At 34.5% G+C, this 17,660-nt stretch overlaps 1 protein-coding gene across 3 annotated transcripts; it reads left to right on the top strand.

Moving 5' to 3' along the window:
* Positions 1 to 13,147: 13,147 nt before the first annotated feature.
* Positions 13,148 to 17,402, top strand: LOC145087634 (uncharacterized). 3 transcript variants are annotated; one of them, XM_079025638.1, is made up of 16 exons: positions 13,148 to 13,405; positions 13,775 to 13,811; positions 14,122 to 14,261; positions 14,360 to 14,431; positions 14,616 to 14,688; positions 14,764 to 14,801; positions 14,917 to 15,030; positions 15,133 to 15,252; positions 15,333 to 15,482; positions 15,560 to 15,637; positions 15,736 to 15,888; positions 15,981 to 16,085; positions 16,192 to 16,260; positions 16,354 to 16,416; positions 16,507 to 16,619; positions 16,737 to 17,402. In XM_079025638.1, the coding sequence occupies exons 2-16, from the start codon at positions 13,775 to 13,777 to the stop codon at positions 17,191 to 17,193; spliced, it is 1,782 nt and encodes a 593-aa protein (XP_078881764.1). In that variant the 5' UTR covers positions 13,148 to 13,405; the 3' UTR covers positions 17,194 to 17,402. The 3 variants fall into 3 exon arrangements, with proteins under 3 accessions (XP_078881764.1, XP_078881763.1, XP_078881762.1); XM_079025637.1 differs by having other exon boundaries at positions 16,734 to 17,402; XM_079025636.1 differs by having other exon boundaries at positions 13,149 to 13,405; positions 16,731 to 17,402.
* The last annotated feature ends 258 nt before the right edge of the window (positions 17,403 to 17,660 follow it).

The raw sequence follows: 17,660 nt of genomic DNA, 5'->3' as shown, positions 1-17,660 counted from the left end.
TAAATTTTATTTTAAATGCTTTTTATTTTTAATTAAATTTATTGGTTGTTTTTAATTTAAAAATTATAAATCATAAATATCAATTAATTTTATTTAAAAAAAAAAACAAAATAGTGAGGGAAGCTTGACACCCAATCCTTGGGTTTTAGATGAAGGAAAAGAACGTGAGGGAAATGGTGGTGTGACCCACAAAAAGTGAAGGAAACTCCCCTCCAATCCCCTTCGGTCTTAGAAACTCTCATGACTTTCACCACATTCATTTGAAACTCTTATTTATTTTTCTTTCACCATATTCATTTGAAACACTTTAATGACTTTTCAATTTCTTTTTAATAATGATTATAAGTTGGTTAATAAGATTAAATAAATAACAAACCTAAAATGTAATATTATATATATATATATATATATATATATATATATATATATATATAAAATTTATTAGTTTTAATATATTGTTGGGTGCAAACCATTATCATTTTAAAGCTATAACTTTTGAACAATTTGTATAAAATACTTAAATTATAAATTTAAATATAACATTACAGGATCAACTTAAATATAAATTCTAGTTTAGCTTAAACAAACCAAATAATATTTTGTAAATAGCTAAAAGTGATAAATTATAGTATCTTTCTAAAAATGATTATAAGTTGGTTAATAAGGTTAAATAAATATCAATAGGTTGTATAAGGGCAAACACCTTGTTCGATGATAGTACATTGACTGGCATAGGTGAGCTGCTCGATAACTTGGAAGCAATGGTGGGACCCTTGACTGTAAGAAATTAAGAATGAACAACTTCTGTCCATAAGAGTTTGAATTTATCACTAACATTATCTTATGATTATGGTTATGATAAAATCACATGAATAGGAACATATACACTATAAAAATCTAAGTGTCTTAAGGTTTCTCTCCTCAATGAAAAATGATTGTGAGGAAACACTTTCACTAAGAAAGATTTTAAGAAGATAGCAACTGTGTAGATTGCATTCTCAAATTCGTTTATGATTACGGTATCCCTCTTGATAGTTCGAATTGTGAGATTTGGAAATTAGTCCGAACATTTGGGACTTAGTAATATAAGTTCTAAAATAGTTTAGACACACATGTGAGCTATCTAAGGGAAGGTGTATAATTTTGAGAAGCTTAGATAAAGACTTATCGAAACATATCGTGTTAGAAAAGATGAACTTTGGAAGTCAATAAGTATTGTTTTCTAGAAGTTTAGCTGATTTCTGAATACGTGTCAAAGCTAGTGGGAGCATAAATGTTATGCTGGAATTGATATAATCATCATGTTAGTGGGAGCATGATTATTATTTAAGTATTGCAAGTTGGCAATGTTAATCATAGAAAAAAAAGTTTCACTTTGCAAAGTTGCAGGGGTTGAAAAGTTGTTTTTGCTATAATTAAGGGAAATATTGTTATACTTCGTTTCCAATCTAAAAGCTTAGATCGATAAATTTTAATTGAATTTAGTCAAGGGTATACTTATTATTTGCATTCTCAAAGTTCGATTATGATTACGACATCCCTCTTCATAGTTCGAATTTTGAGAACACGACAAATAGAAATATTATGACGATATTATAGCAAGAAACTGGTAAAGTATCACGTTTTTTCATTATGAATTGTATCCCATACGCTTCGAGTATAGGATCGATTGCATATGCTGTAATATTCGACCGTTCTAAAATTTTCCAAATGCCTAGGGCATTTAGACGGAAAAAATAAATAGAACCTGTTTTGACTAAAATAATTAAACAACTGCCAAAGACAATCTAAAGTTCGCCAACGATTGGTCGCTTGTGGACATATGGAAGTATAGTCATGGATGGACCATATTGACATTATTATGAATAGATAAGATTCTATTTAGAATGAATTGTCATATGGAAATGTTTCCATATTGGGAGTTGGATATCGAGAATAATGTCTAGATTAGAAACTTTTATGCAAGAAGGATGTTCAAAGGAATGTACTTTGAATATGAGACTTCATGACTATGGAATTGTCTTGTAACAATATCCAATAGAGCATTTTGTAATTTCGTTGGCCTAGACTTGGTGACTTTTGTGTCGTGACATTACGAAATGACCATTGCATAAAATGTTAGAATCTAACATATTCTAGCAGTGGAGAGAGTTCTGTATTCTTACACTAATGGATTAGGAATTGTGAAATGAGGGTGATTGAAAACGTTATTCAATTATACTATTTCACAAAGTAAGGACCATAGGTAAACATAGTGTGCATGCTAAGAGCATGGTACAACTGTTGTTATAGTTCAAGCAAGAAGTTGATTACCCGAAACAACAAATAATGAGTAATCAATATGGTGATTAAATAAAATGTTTTATTTATACTCAAAGGTTTGAGGCCATATAGAATTAGTATTATTCTTGTGTTTCACTTTGCATGTTTTGACTTCCCGAATAATAAGATTATTCAAACCCTCCACAGTCACTCATTCTTTGGAAGTAGGAGTGAAAGAAGACTATCATGAATCTTTCTATAGATTGTCTAAAGTGTTTTAGACATAGCAAAAGTTTGTTTCAGGGTTTATGAGTGCTGCTATAAGATTAGAGCATTGGAATAAACTCACGCTCACTTGGATTGCTTCATGGATTTTATCACGAGTGATTGGTGAGATGATAATATCTTATATTCTTGAAACCGAGATGTGTGAGTGGTATCTTACGAGTCAGTTACACATTGATAATATGTAAACGCACCAGTAACTTGGTGTTATAAAACGTATTGTTGTGTGTGATTCGGTGAGTGAGTACAAGCAAGCATTGAGTCAAAGTTTATCCGTTCCTTTTGCCCAAAGTGGGATAAAAGCGATATCTGTGGGCCCCTCGATGATTTAGTGATGACACCTTAAGCGGTTGGCCAAGCCGAGACTAAGTTGATGTGTTCAATTGTAGTCTGTTATCAGTCATCATAAATCGAAAATCGGAATTCGGGAAACAACACATAGACTGAGAGAATGATTATAATCCATGTCTCATGTCTATATGATCTCTATAATGGAGGAATACATGACCCCTTATCTAAAGGTCACGCTTCTGATAAGATTATAGTTGACAACGACTTTTGAAAGCTACGATTGCTGATCAGGTTCTGAAGTCATACGCAAAATAGTTATTAGAGTTATCTAAGTGGGAGACTATTGGATTAATGTCTAAGTCCATAACTATTTTGGTATGTACTTGACCCGATTGTGAGCATGATCATTTTGGGTTGCCTTCACACTGGTGACTAGACAGGATGACTGTTGAGGAAAGAGGCTGGTTTATTGTTAAGAATAATAAATTGGGGTATAAATATGATTTGTTAATATATTATATTAATAATATATTAATTTGGAATCATATTATTAATTAGTATTTAATTAGAAATTAATTAGGAATTAATTTCGGGATTAAAGGAATTAATTAAAAGTACAGGGGTTGTTTTGTAATTATTTGATAGTTGAGACTTTGGGCTATTGGATCACCTTTATTGAGGCTTGAACGAAAATACTAGAAGGATCTAGGAGTTTTCGTCCAAGGGCTTAAGGAAAGGAGTCCATGGACTTGCTTAGGCCCTAAGCTAAGGGATCAGGGTTTCCACCTTGAAACCCTAGCCAACCTCAAGTATAAATAGCACCCTAAGGCACTAGAATTCACAACCCCGTGGGAAAACTCTACTAGGGCCGAATTTTGGAGCTTAGTACCATTCCTCCACTCTCTTATATTCATCATCTCACTCAAAGTGTGTTTGTGAGCCATTAGAGGTACTACATTTGTGGTACTTGCTTTCAAGAGCTAAGGAAACTCAAGGAATTAGTTGTTATTACTATATAACAACAAAAGGTATGTATTCAATTCTCCTTTGTCAATTTCGAAAATAGTAGATGCATGTTAGGTTTCCTTTTTGTGTTCATAATGTTGTATGACTAATAGTGAAAACATAGATTCGTATCTAGGGTTGCATGCACACATAAGATTGTTTGTATAAAACCCATCATATCTACCATAGATTTGAAGGGATACCGAAGATACTCAGGATTAAAGATGAGGAATTGGAGTTGGGGTTACTTTGGTGGTTTTCTCATTCGATATCTATGGGTTTAGGGTTTTCTTCATTTTCTCTCATTTTTTTCTCTACATGTATTTGATTGGTGGTGACAATGTTAATTTAAGGTTTTTTCTTTTAAAGATATATATATATATATATATATATATATAGAGAGAGAGAGAGAGAGAGAGAGAGAGATATGACAGTGAAGCTCAGTAGAAACAACAATTAGTGGTGTTGAAGCTCAGTGAAGGTTGTGGCCTCATATGTGACATATATGGTGTTAGTGGTGGTGAGTGTCCACGTATAGGGAAATGCCAGTGGTGGGAGAATCTATATGCACCGAGAAAAACAAAAACTATAGTTGTAAAAGGCAGGAGGCAACTAATTTTAAGAAAAGGGAAAAATGGAAGTGTTGCTGAACGTGAATGTTTGGGATCCTCTAAAAATACATTGTAGGCTGGTGGGAGTCGTGTCGAGTTTGCTACGATCCACCTCATTCTCACGCCTTACCCACCTCAACCATGTCCTTTCCCAACTTTGTCAATAAAAGAGAAACAACAATCACATGTTGAGCACATCATAAAACTAGGTATGTCGAGCACCCGAGGGCCGAGATGACGTTTGCCCAGCCACATCTGCATGTCGAGCCTACATTATGAGCCTACTACCTTTAGTCTTATAGTATAAAATCTGACGAATAAAAAATAAATTGTCGATCTTAATGCTTAAGGCTAGTAGGAGTGGCTTGTTATGGGAGCCTGGCAAAGTCGACGTGGCACGATAAACACCAAGTCGGGTGAACGACATGCTAGATTTTTGTGCCATTCTCGACATCTTTTTGTCATGTTTCTCTTATCCTCAATGCATTGTGACCGTTTTTTAATATATTTTTTACTTTAAAAATATTAACCAGAATCTTCATCTTTACAACATCACACAACTCTATACAAACCAAAAAATGTCATATTCAAACTCTTCAAACTACAAAAAAACACCAATAAGAAACAACACAATCCACAAATGGACCAACCTTTTTATTCACCATATGTATTCCATTATCTCGATATCAGGTTGTATTATGGTCATTATACAATGCAAACCTGATTCACTCAACCATCCACCAAGGAATTCGACCCCTTCAAATGTGTTCTGGAAACCCAAATCCTAATCCTAACTGACCTCGAATCCTAATAAAAAATGGAATCCCCCAATAAAGCATGGGACCTGCAAGATGAGAGAGTGTTAGCCAATACATATGTCGATATATCAGAGGATATGAAGGTTAGAAACGATCAAAAAGGCCAACTTTTTGGAGGCATGTTCTTAAACGTTTCAACAGAGAGATGAATCAAGAAGACTACCGAAAAAACCCAAATCTACAAGAAAAGAGGCAACATGAATAAATAGTTAATGATATTTGGTGATTTATTTTTACAAATTGAAACGCCAATATGGAAGTGGTCAAATGATGCGACCATTTTCAACAAGGAACTGTATACGTTTTGAAAAGATTGAGTTTTGGAATGTTGTACAATATTATAAAAAATAACTAGATATAAGAACATCGGAAACACATATTGGTGGTTCTAAAAGGTCAAAAACATTTGATTCTAACTATACTATGTCAAATGCTTGTGTCGGAAACAACTTCAACGATGATGACACCACTAAGGTTCCACCACTTTCCCGTCCAATGAGAAAGGAGAAGCCAAACACAAGGGAAAATGTAAAGCGCCAACTTCGAATGAGGTAAAAAAAGGTTGGAGACCGTGATCCTAAATGCAAATTTAAACAAATACTTAACATTCACTCAAGAAACAACTCAACAAGCATAATAGAGAAAAAAACTCATGACAAGAAACTTTTAATGCCATATTTAAGTAACTTCACATAAATGGAGCGTGAATTGGCTTTGCAAGTAAAAGCTAAAGTTTGAACAAAAAAATATAACGTTTTTTTGTCTTATTATTATTATTATGTTTTTTTGTTTTTAATTTAATGTTATTGTAATTTTATTTTACATTAATGATTTTTTTTAGTTTTTATTTAAATTAAATTGTTTAAATAAAAAGTAAACATAAATGTGGCATGACATGACAAACTATAACATCCTAAAAACTTACTTTTTTTTTTTAAATCAGAGTATGATATTTCCAAAAACTAGGGTTCCATTTATAACAATATAAAACATAGTATCACATAGCATCATAAAATGGGGAAGTTAAGTTTTGTTTTGAAAACCACAACGTAACATAAAGTGATTAAACTAGGTATCATGCCCATCTGAGAATGTCTAGATATCCCAGTCATGTCATCTCCATGCCATTCGAACTAAAAGGACATGAAACTAAAAACATAAAGTAGTAAGTGTAAGCCTAAGGCTTGATGAGTAATCTCAACGCTCACCCTTTATACAGATCATATGCGATAGACATAATAGCACATAACATCAAGTAATAAATAACATATTATTCACATTATATCAAATATAACTAAACACATAATGTATGCTAGCATACTCCTCTACCCAATATGGTACAAGTAGATTCCTCACTTAAAAGGATTTTTATCTAGTGGTCCATCCTGCAACCATCCGTACATGGCCATCCAGAGTGAAACAACTAGATTCATGAGAACTCACATGATGTAGATTCTAGAGTTGCCCAATTCATAATCACTTCCATCACTTAAGAATGTTTTCATGGTTTTACATCTACGCATCACATAGTCCACATAATAAGTAAGTTCATGAGAACTCTCCTGAATTAGAAAACACGTAAGAAAACCACTCAAGTGGCTAATATGGATTCCCAACTGTCTGATCACCTACAACCATACTAATAATTCTTATGTGGCTAATATTTCAAGTATTACTTATCAGTGCTTCATAATAAACTTTTTATATTCACTTTTATTATTGATATATCAATTGGTTCATGAGTTGATTCACATTTCTTATCCGCCAGACTCATCCTCATAACTATCAAAATAATCATGTTTTGATTTATCTTGCATTTAATTGGCTCAATCTATTGCAATAGGTTAAATGCTAACCTATTATTATTCTCTTATGAAACAACCCATTTTGAGAATTGATTACATGGTTTCTTATTTGATTCATTTAGATATTGCTAACCTACAATGCAACATATAAGTGATCTTATATTTATGAAATATATTCATGCGACACTCATCTAAAAATCCTTATAATTTTAACTAATGAATTCGTATAGAATTCAATTAACCAATATTATGTCTTGTTTTAACTCAATTCAAAGTCTTAATATTATTTCCATAAAATGGTATGAGTCAAAATGCAAGCCCAAAATCAGAACTCAAGTTCAAATTGTATTCAAATTCCATTTTTAAGACCAACACGTTGTTTTCTAAGCATTGTAAATATGATACTCAAAAGTCAAAATCAGTCAAGAATGTGTACCTCTCCTCATATGTACGCTTCCTTATATTTGAGAGTCTTGGTGGTGATTTTCTTCGATGTCGAAACCTCGTCCTCCATAATGCTTCACCTCCATTAAATTCTAGTGACTTGTAGACCATCACCAACCCAAAGTAGATCAAAATCCTAGCCGAAAATCATACAAACATCGCCAAAGACACTTGCTCGTTCAGCCCCGGACACAACCTTTACCTCTGTCACCAATGTACAAGTTCTAACTCCAAATATCACACAACGAGCAGCTTGAAAACAATTTCTCACCAATATACGTTCCTGTACCTCCAATATATCTATTTTCACCAAACACTAGAGTTATCGGAGAACTAAAAAACAATGGTGCTTCACCGGAACTTGATCCTATCCTGATAACCTTAATGAAGATTTTCACTAGAAAAACAACACAACATTTTGAATTTACAAGTTCCTTATTGTTCTCGATCTTCTTTCTCATTTTCTCTATGCATCTTTGCTAGTAACCAATTTGAAGCACACCATGACATACCAATTATGGTGGGGTTTAGGCTCATCCAAATTGTCAGCTCACCTCTCTCTCTCTCTCTCTCTCTCCCTCTCCCTCTCTCTCTTACATGTCGCACCTAAGAGCACACACCTAAATTCTCTAGCTAGGGTTTGGTATTTTGTAGAGAGTCTGATGCATATGCCCAAAATGACAGGCCTGTACAGGTTGTGCCTAATGAAGGGGACAAACCTGTACGAGTTTCAAAATTTGGCGGCATTGATCTTTGAAGTTTGATATTTTGACAAAACCTGCCCTAACTTGATTCCTCTTTACAAAAGTGTTGTTTTCAGAATTGCATTATAACCCTTAGACTTATTGTAATGTCCTAATTTTTAAAATACTTTTTCCATCTTTAAACTAGAATAAATACACATTTTCATAAATATATATCCATGGCAAAACCCTTTGTTCGTAAACTGTTGCTCAAAATCATAATTATAAATAAAAGTATCACAAAATCTCAATTCATTCAACTGCTGATGGGTTTGTACAGTCACACCTCCGATTAGGATATGATGTTTAGGAGGAAGCAATGTGGTTGGACAACGATAGTTTTCCCATATTCTTCTTCCATTTATAGGTTCAATCTTGAATGAATACATTTCCTTCCATGTTTGTAGCCACTAAGTGGGATGAACCCATGATTCAGGCAACCCCACATCTTTTTTATTTTTTCTCATATAGTCATATCCCATATTGCAACTAGTGCATGCTTATGTGGGATGCCAGTGAGTTCCCATTTCCTATAAGAACAGGTATGTTGAACCATGTCAATAGCACACTGGTCCATCAATGGACCAGTGACCTAATATTTACCATTCCCATAAAAAAACACAATTACACTGTGATGCCTCATTTTTTTATTTTTTCCAAGACACTTGTTGCAGTTGGAGTCAAGCTTTCATAGTCCTCGTTTGTAGACATACATGTTTTTTTTTCATACGTACGAACCTCCCAATCTACATTTTTACTCCACTTGATTGTATATAGGACCCATGGACACTTCCTTTCTTCACCAAACCAACACCTACTTCAATAAGGTATGGTATACCACCTTTACAAAAGGCCCTTACCCTATTTTTTTCATTTTTAATTATCCCAGTCTCTCTTCTAGTCTCAAAAACATGTTGTTTTATTCTATTTTTCCAACTCTTCGGACGAACCAAAAGTCTGATACATATAAAAGGAATCAGTAACACGCGCTTCACTGTTTTCTTGTGCCTTTCGTATTGCTTTAATTGACTTTCTTCTACTTTTATTCCCCCCTCATCAGTATTGTCATTGTTAAGCACCTCAATTTCTTCATCTTCCTTACCATCTTCTACATTCACACTTGATCCTCCATTGTCACCCATCCATTCCACATTTTGGTCAATGTTCAAGAAAAAAATCTTTCATATCTATGTCAGATTTATCAATGATGTTATCCTCATCTAATAGGAAGTCACTATAGTCACTATCAATCAAATCATCACCGTGCACTTCAATGTCCTCAATTTGATTGACATCATCTTGTACAAATACAGTAAAGTAATTTGGAGGGTTTTCACAATGATCAAATTCTTGGTCAAAACCTTGTGTTTTCAAATTGCTCATTTGGGGGTTTTCTAAATTGATCAACTTCTGGTATTGTAGAACCATTACAATCCCCTATTTTTGATTTCTTCCATTCTAAGAGAATCCTTTTATAACATGCAGGGGGTTAATAATATCCTCGATCCTAACTTTACTAGGGTTAGGGGACATTAAATACGTCTTCAACATTGTCTTACCATGCTTTATATAAACTTCAATAACTTTATGTTTCTCCACATATGTACTCAAGTGGTTAATATCACTATCACAAGCCAAAACAAACAAATGTCCAAATTTGATAATGGTCATTTAAAGTGATAAAAAGCTGCTTACCTTCCTCCACGCAACCAAGGATGTCCACAATTTCGTCAATATCATGGACCGAGAACTCGCCAATGTCCACTAAATCAACATACTTTTCTTTTTCCCTTTATGTATCTCCTTCCAGGAAACTTTGTAAAAACTCCATTATAAAACAGTTTAATCGAGAATATTGACGGATTACCACTTGTGAAGAAGGAGATTGAAGCTTAGTTTTTGAAAGTTTGTGCTTTAGATGAGAGTATTAAACACAAAAATACTTACTGTAAACTCGTCCAACGTTTATTTCCGCCATGTATGCTCAAATCCTCCACCCCACCATTGTTGCCTTTGCAAAATGTTGATTGAAGTTGAGTAGATTAGGTTTTCTACGTGATTTAGTTGAGAGCACTGATATGTTTGACGCAAATGAGAACGATAGCCGAGAAGATATAAGAAACATTTGGCATATCCATTCAGGCGCCATATGTAAAAGGACGAATATACCCTTAGCGTGCCAGACACGTGATATATTTAACATAGATGAGTGACAGAAAACGTCAATAGGGATGAGGCGTGTAATAAAATGAAACCTTGAGTATGTGTAACACCCGTGTTTCTAGGCTAGACATTAATATTGATGTAATGGTCTATGTTAACCGTTGTAACTCGTTTTGAAATAATAGAAATGTGTTATTTGAGTATTATGTGTTTTATGCTTAATTATTGTGACTTAATTGAATTAAGGATAAAATAAGCGTTAAAGTAAATATTAGATAAACCCAATATCTATGAAGGAAGTTGTAGTGGTCGTGACAAGGGTTCCAGATATACAAAGAATGCCGAAATCTGAGTTATAACGAAGAAGTTATGACCTGTCGAAGTTTTGCGACAGAACCGATACGACACTGCGTGACGTAAATAGTGAATTTACGATAAAGCGATAGTTAGTCTTAGTGATCTAAACAGAAGTCATAGTATATGTTAAACCGAGAGCATACATAAAAAGAACATCCAAATCTGACTTCGTATGATGAACTTATGATTTTTCGAAGTTTCAACTTAGCAGTATGCTACCCAAAGTTCGAATATGAGATCGAGTGATTTCTAGCCGAAATAATCTAAACGAGAATCGAAGATCTCGTCGATAGTAATGCAACGGTAAAAAGATAGACGAAAACAGACGTTAGATGAAGAAGTTATGAATTTCTAACGGAGTTTTCCCGTCCCGGCCTACTAAAAATAATATAATAAAAATAAAGTCAAAATTTGCCGACGGAGTCTAAACGAGAGTTGTAGAGCATAATCTCACCTACACATGGATATAAAGAACGTCGGAAACGGAGCTCGTATGTGAGAGATATGATTTTCTGAAGTTCAGAACACAAACTTTGAGGCCTGTGTCAGAGTTCACGACGTGAACATAGTGTTCACGACGTGAACAGGTGATGGACGCCTTCCAGAGCAAGTGGCCTGATGACGACCGCAATGACCTATGCAGGATTGAGCTCACGATGTGAGCACTTGTGGCTCACGACGTGAATGTCAAATTTCAGCCCTATAAATAGAAATCAAAGGGCAACCGACCGTGGTTGCTATTTCCCCATTCTCTCACTCTTTATACCCTCTCTAGCCCTCTTGACGCACCCCCGAAGCCCCGGTATCATCCTGACACCCGAAGCAAGTCCGAACGCTCCGAAGATCCCGAGAAGAAAAGAGTTTCCGAGCCGAAGCTTTGCCCGACAATCGTCTTATCAAGTGAGTGCATAATCCCTTTCATAAACACGATTTTAATACAAGTATTATTTGAATGTATTAAATATATGTTTTGTGTGAGTGTATATTCACTTTCTTCTAACACCTAAATACGAAGTATTCTCTATAAAATACGTGCTATGTGTATATACATTATTTGTTTATTTGAGATAAGTGTTGAATGAATGTTTTATACATGTTTTAAGCTGTATATGTATTTTATCTACAAATATGTTGGGTGAAACATGGGTAGATAGTTGACGTGTGATTAATAAAATGATGAGAGGCCTCGATGTTGTTGCTGATTCAGTCATCTAGCGGGGTTTAGATGATGGCCACAGACTTTTCTAGATAGTCTAGTGGAACGCTGGCAGGCTCGCCACCTGTAGGTGTTATTGAACTTGGGTGTTCAATTATTGTACTCCATTCCCCACATTGTTGCCATGTTTGACATATATTGCTGAGGAACCCCCGAAGCATGTGTTGTCGCCTCGACGAAAATCCTTAGGCTAGGTCCCTTGTGATAGTTGTTTTAGGGACGTAAAGTGAGGATAACTGGAATGGGTAATTGAGTTATTGTTGGTTGATGAAATTAATATAATTATTTATTGTGGGTTGAAAACCCTATATGCTCACCAGGCTCCCAAGCCCGACCCACTCAGTTTTCTTTGTATTGCTGATAGTGGCGTCAGATAGGGATGAGCATATGGACCGGGGAACCGGCCGGAACCGGTACCGGAACCGGAACCCGATGGAACCGGTTGGGCCGGGACCGGGACGTTATTTTTGTGGATTTTTGGAACCGGGAACCGGTAGAACCGGCAAAAACCGGAACCGTATGATGCTATTTTTCAAGGAGCGGTTCCAACATTTGAAGACACGACAAGAACCGGTAGGAACCGGAACCGGTAGAACCGCCGGGCCGGTTCGGTTCTTGATTTTGGCCGAAGCCGGTTCCCCGGTCTGGTCCGGTTCGGGCCGGTTCCGGCTGGTTCGGTCCTTTTGCTCGTCCCTAGCGCCAGAGTATAAGTTGGATGACTTATCAAGATATTTTTGATTATAGGCCTATAATGTATATAATTGTTGTAAGGCTTATAATGTGCCGTTTATGTTTTTGGTCTATATCGGAACATGACAACCCGAGTTTTGTTATATAATGCAAATACATTTTTTAAGAAATGCTTTGGTAAATCTTATTTTATCATATTTCGTTTTGGAAACAAATTCCGCAACTCTTTTAATCAAAGGATTATTCTAAAAATTATTTTAAAAAACATAAATTAAACCGGTCTTTTCTGACCGTGAATTTGAAGATATTACACTATGTTACGAATGTAATAAAAGGTTAGAAAGTAAACACGCAATTTTACCTAAACCAGAAGGACTATTTCGATAATTTAGTCCAAAGATAACACATTAAAACAATGTGATTGCCATACTCTTTAGGCCAGATTTTGGTAATCGGGGAGAGAGACCCAAAAAGATAAAAACACGGAGTAAATACTAAACAGGAGAGAAGGTACGGAAACAAGAACCCTAACCATAACCATAGATAGTTAGATACATCATCGTACCACTCTTTTTCCTAAATCTCAAGACTTCACTCCTCGTATCAGGATTCTTTCCTTTCCCTTCCCGTAAAACAAGTCAAGTTTCTGCGGCGGAATCACCAGGGTTAGGCCTCAACGGACATCTTTCTCCGAAGATTGGGGGAGCATTTTCAGGTAATCAATCGGAGAAACATGGTAATGTTTTTCTTTTGGCATCCTTGTTACACCAGGGAACATGATCAGTTTTGATTATCAAAATGTTCCTGGATAAATTTGTAGACGTGTAGTGTAAACTTCGATTTCCCATACTTGATTGCACGAAATTCAATTATGAACATGATGCACTTTCAGCACAAATAAATTGTCACAAGTTCCAAAAAAGTGGCGCAATACGAGTATCAAATTGGAGTTCAGTTTCCAACTGACCAACTCAAGTCAGTTGGAAAGAAGTTTGTCTTGATTTTCTTCGATAGGTTTTACGTGATTTTGCAATATGCAAACTTGGAAAGAAGCTTACTAGATTGGATGTGTTATTGATTGCAGATGAGCTACTCACTGGATCAGAATTCCACTGATTATCGTAAGTTCCACTTTGTCTAATCCTCCATTAGCTAAGTTTATTGTCCTAAATTCTAACTATAAGGTAGAATTCGAAACCACAAGTTCATTGTTCTTCTAGTACACAAGGCCTGGATCCTCATCCTTATTATTATACTTGCACTATTTAAGCAAATTACATTTGTAAGAAGATGAAAATGTAGCTTTTTTGGAATAGAGGAACATTATTAGTTCTTGAGATAGGGAATTCATCTTCTAATTTATATATTTTTAAAGACTTTATATGCATCCCTTTCAATCATGTGTTGGGGTCTTTCTTTTTGGTTTTTCAGAGCATGGAAGCAGAGGTGTGGAGGTATTTGTTGGGGGTTTAGCTCGTTCTCTGAATGAAGACAAGGTTCGAAAGGTATTTGCTGCTTGTGGAGAAATTACAGACATGCGCTTGATAAAGGATCAAAATGGCATCCTAAAGGTCTTCCATTTCGATATTATTATTATTATTTCTCATTACTCATTATCTGTTTCTCTCTTTTAAAACTCACACATCTCTTTATATGCACAAATATATAGGGATTCGGCTTTGTACGCTTTGCAACAAAAGAAGCTGCTGACAAAGCTCTGAAGGAGTTATCTGGATCTATGGTACAAAAAATATTCTTCTTATTTTTATATTTTTCATGCACATAGAACTCAACCAAATTGTTGTTAGTGTAATGCAATCCCATAGATAATATATATACTTCCTCAAGCTTGTACTCTTTGATTATGTAAACTGAAAATAATTTAGAATTTTGTAAAGTTTACTTTTTTGGCCTTTATGTTCCAGCTAGAAGGTAAAAAGATTGGTGTTCTTCCATCAGCTGCACAGGATACATTATTTTTAGGAAACCTTAACAAAGGTTTGTTTTAACTTTTGATAACCTCTTCATTACAATCTTTCAGTTCCCTTTATCTTAGTTATTTTCTTCATTTAGGGTGGAGTGCTGATGATTTTAATAAAGTTGTACGCCAGGTAAACTTATATATATATATATATATATATATATATATATATATATACATATATATATATATACTTGTTTTTCATTATGCACTAACTATATATAACTGTTCTTTATGGTGTATAGGTTTTTCCAGATGTTGTTTCAATTGATCTTGCAATGCCCCAAAGTGGTAGTGAGGCAACGAGTAAAAAATTTAAAAATCGTGGTTTTGCTTTCGTGAAGTTCTCATCTCATGCTGTAAGACATTTTTTTTTTTACAAAAATATCAACCATTTTATTTTACTCACTTTATTATATAGTTTTTATATTTCTACTCTTTTTAAAAAAAAAATTTCTCAGACTGCAGCACGTGCGTTTAGGGCTGGATCAAAGCCAGATTTTGTTCTTGGTGGTACTTTACATCCATCTGTTCAATGGGTTGAAGAGGATCCTGAAGTAGATCCGGATGAACTTGCTAAGGTGTTCATTGATCATCACAGTAATTTAAAATTCATGATTATTCTGAATTATCTGTTGTTAAATGATTTTTTTATTTCCAGATAAAAATAGCATTTGTTAGAAAACTACCCTCAACTATCGATGAAGACTACTTAAAGAAACTCTTCATGCCTTTTGGGAAGGTAGAAAAAGTGGTGGTGTCCAGCAAGGGAGATTCTTCAGTTGGATTTGTTCATTTTTCTCAAAGATCAGTAAGTCGTGTGTAATTTTTTCTTTTTTAGTATGTAGATTAAATATTTTAATTTCTAAATTTTGTTTCCACATGTAGCACCTTGATAATGCCATAGAGGGACTAAATGAAAAAATAGTTCCAGGACCAAAAGGTGGGCCATCAATTAAACTTCAGGTACCATAAATTTACTCTTTATTTTTTTAATTTTATATTATCCAGAACATAAAAAAATAAATCTGAAATTTATTTAATCATCAACACCTGTGTACTAGGTTGAAGTTGCAAGACCTATGGACAAAAAAAGAAAAAGGGTTCATGAAGATTTTCAAAACACTCAGCCTCGTGATAATTTAAATAAACCCAGACCACAAAATCATGACCCATACTTGAATTCATTTGATGGTCATGAAGAGACACTTCAAAAGGTTTATTTTAATTTTGATGTCTTTTATTTTTTAAAATATTCATTTTTATTTTTTGTTGTAATTTCTATATATCTTTCCAATCATTTATTTAGGAAGCTGTTGTTGATCCCCATGAAGCTGCTGTTCTTTTGTTACCAGTAGCTGTCAGAGAGCGGTTACTTCGAATTTTACGCCTCGGTATTGCCACTCGGTTCGATGTATGTTCCGTATTTTTTATTTTAAATTTTCTATATTATACTTAATAAATAATTAAATATGGTCAGAAAGCTGACCTTTTTCTTTTTTTAATTTGTCCTTAACCAGATCGAAGTTGAATCCCTATCTAATCTAGCAGAATTACCTGAATCCATGGCCATATCAGTTCTTGATCAGGTTAAGTATATCTTTAATTCTGTATCTACACACAAAAAAAAAGTTTCACTTTCAGTCCTTCATAAATTGATCATGTTACACATTTCTCTACAGTTCATGTTATCAGGAGCAGAGAAACATGACAAAGGAGGCTATCTTGCAGCCCTAATTTCTAGGGTATGTTATTAGTTTTTCCAGTTTAAACTATTATTAGTTTATGACCCGATAAACATAATTTTTTTTTTTATTTTATAATTATATAAACAGTACCAGGTGGACAAATTTGGAGCCAATCAACAACCTTCAAGTTTATCAAGATTAAGAGAACCAGTAAGGGCCCACCTTCCATCTGTTGACTCTCTTCCCTATGTTGACCCAAGGTTTGTTTTATTATAATTATAAATATATATAAATAAAATTATCAGATGAATAATAAAGTTTATAAAGTACATTGCTATTATGGGTTAAAAAAAGTTTCGTGTACAATGCAGCAGCAGGGGTGACAGTTATACATCCCGTTATTCTACATTATATTCAGATTATCGTCTACCGAGTCGACCGGGTATGGTAAAAACAGAAGACAGAAGTCCTATACAGTTGCATGAATTGCCTGGTTCTTCTTCTTCTTCTTATGGTAAATATTTAGTAAACTCACATATTCCAACAGCTTATGGAAACATGGAGGAAATGAGCCCGGTCCAATCCCACCAAATCCCGGGCCCATCTTTTGCAAAACCTTCACAAGATCCATACAGCAGAATACCGGGCCCTATCCCGACTTTATCTTTTTCAAAAAGTGGCCCGAGCCCGGATCCTCAAATTAATGATAGGCCAGGAAGTAGACCACAAATGAGATTTGACCCGTTTACGGGTCAACCGTATAAGTTTGACCCGTTTACGGGTGAGCCGATTGTTCCGGAAAGTTTGGCCCGTCGTTATGACAGCCCGTATTGATGGGGAGATGTCAATTGATGGTTGTTTATGGTCTGTTAGATTTTACAGCAGAATTAAGCAATGCAATGTACATTAATTAATGGATCTTGTTCATCATTCTTGCGACTTGTCTTGTTAATGTTATCAAAGGGATCGGTCATAAAAATGGGGGGAATGCATGAATATTGGTTTATTACCTAATTAATGTCTATGAGTAAGATTAGCTGTAACATTGTAATTTGAATGTTTTTGTTTAATGATAAATCATAATTCTTTGCGGAAAAGATAATGTTACGGACTAATGAGAATGAATAAGTATATATATATATATATATATATATATATATATATATATATATATATATATATATATATATATATATTAGGGCTGTAAACGAACCAAATGAACACGAACAAGGTCTTGTTCATGTTCGTTCGTTTAAGTTAGCCGAAGAACAAACGAACACGAACGGATAAATGAACAAGAT

This window comes from Lactuca serriola, chromosome 2 (assembly GCF_051521515.1).
Source record: "Lactuca serriola cultivar US96UC23 chromosome 2, Lser_US96UC23_V15, whole genome shotgun sequence".
Lineage (NCBI taxonomy): Eukaryota > Viridiplantae > Streptophyta > Magnoliopsida > Asterales > Asteraceae > Lactuca > Lactuca serriola.
This window is presented reverse-complemented; position numbering and strand designations above follow the sequence as displayed.

Bases quoted from the DNA above. Each gene is read 5' to 3' on its own strand.
- LOC145087634 (XM_079025636.1), top strand. From the start codon at position 13,775: ATGAGCTACTCACTGGATCAGAATTCCACTGATTATC. The intron at 14,689-14,763 runs GTTTGTTTTAAC...TTCTTCATTTAG, and splicing joins TTTAGGAAACCTTAACAAAG to GGTGGAGTGCTGATGATTTT. The intron at 14,802-14,916 runs GTAAACTTATAT...TATGGTGTATAG, and splicing joins TTAATAAAGTTGTACGCCAG to GTTTTTCCAGATGTTGTTTC.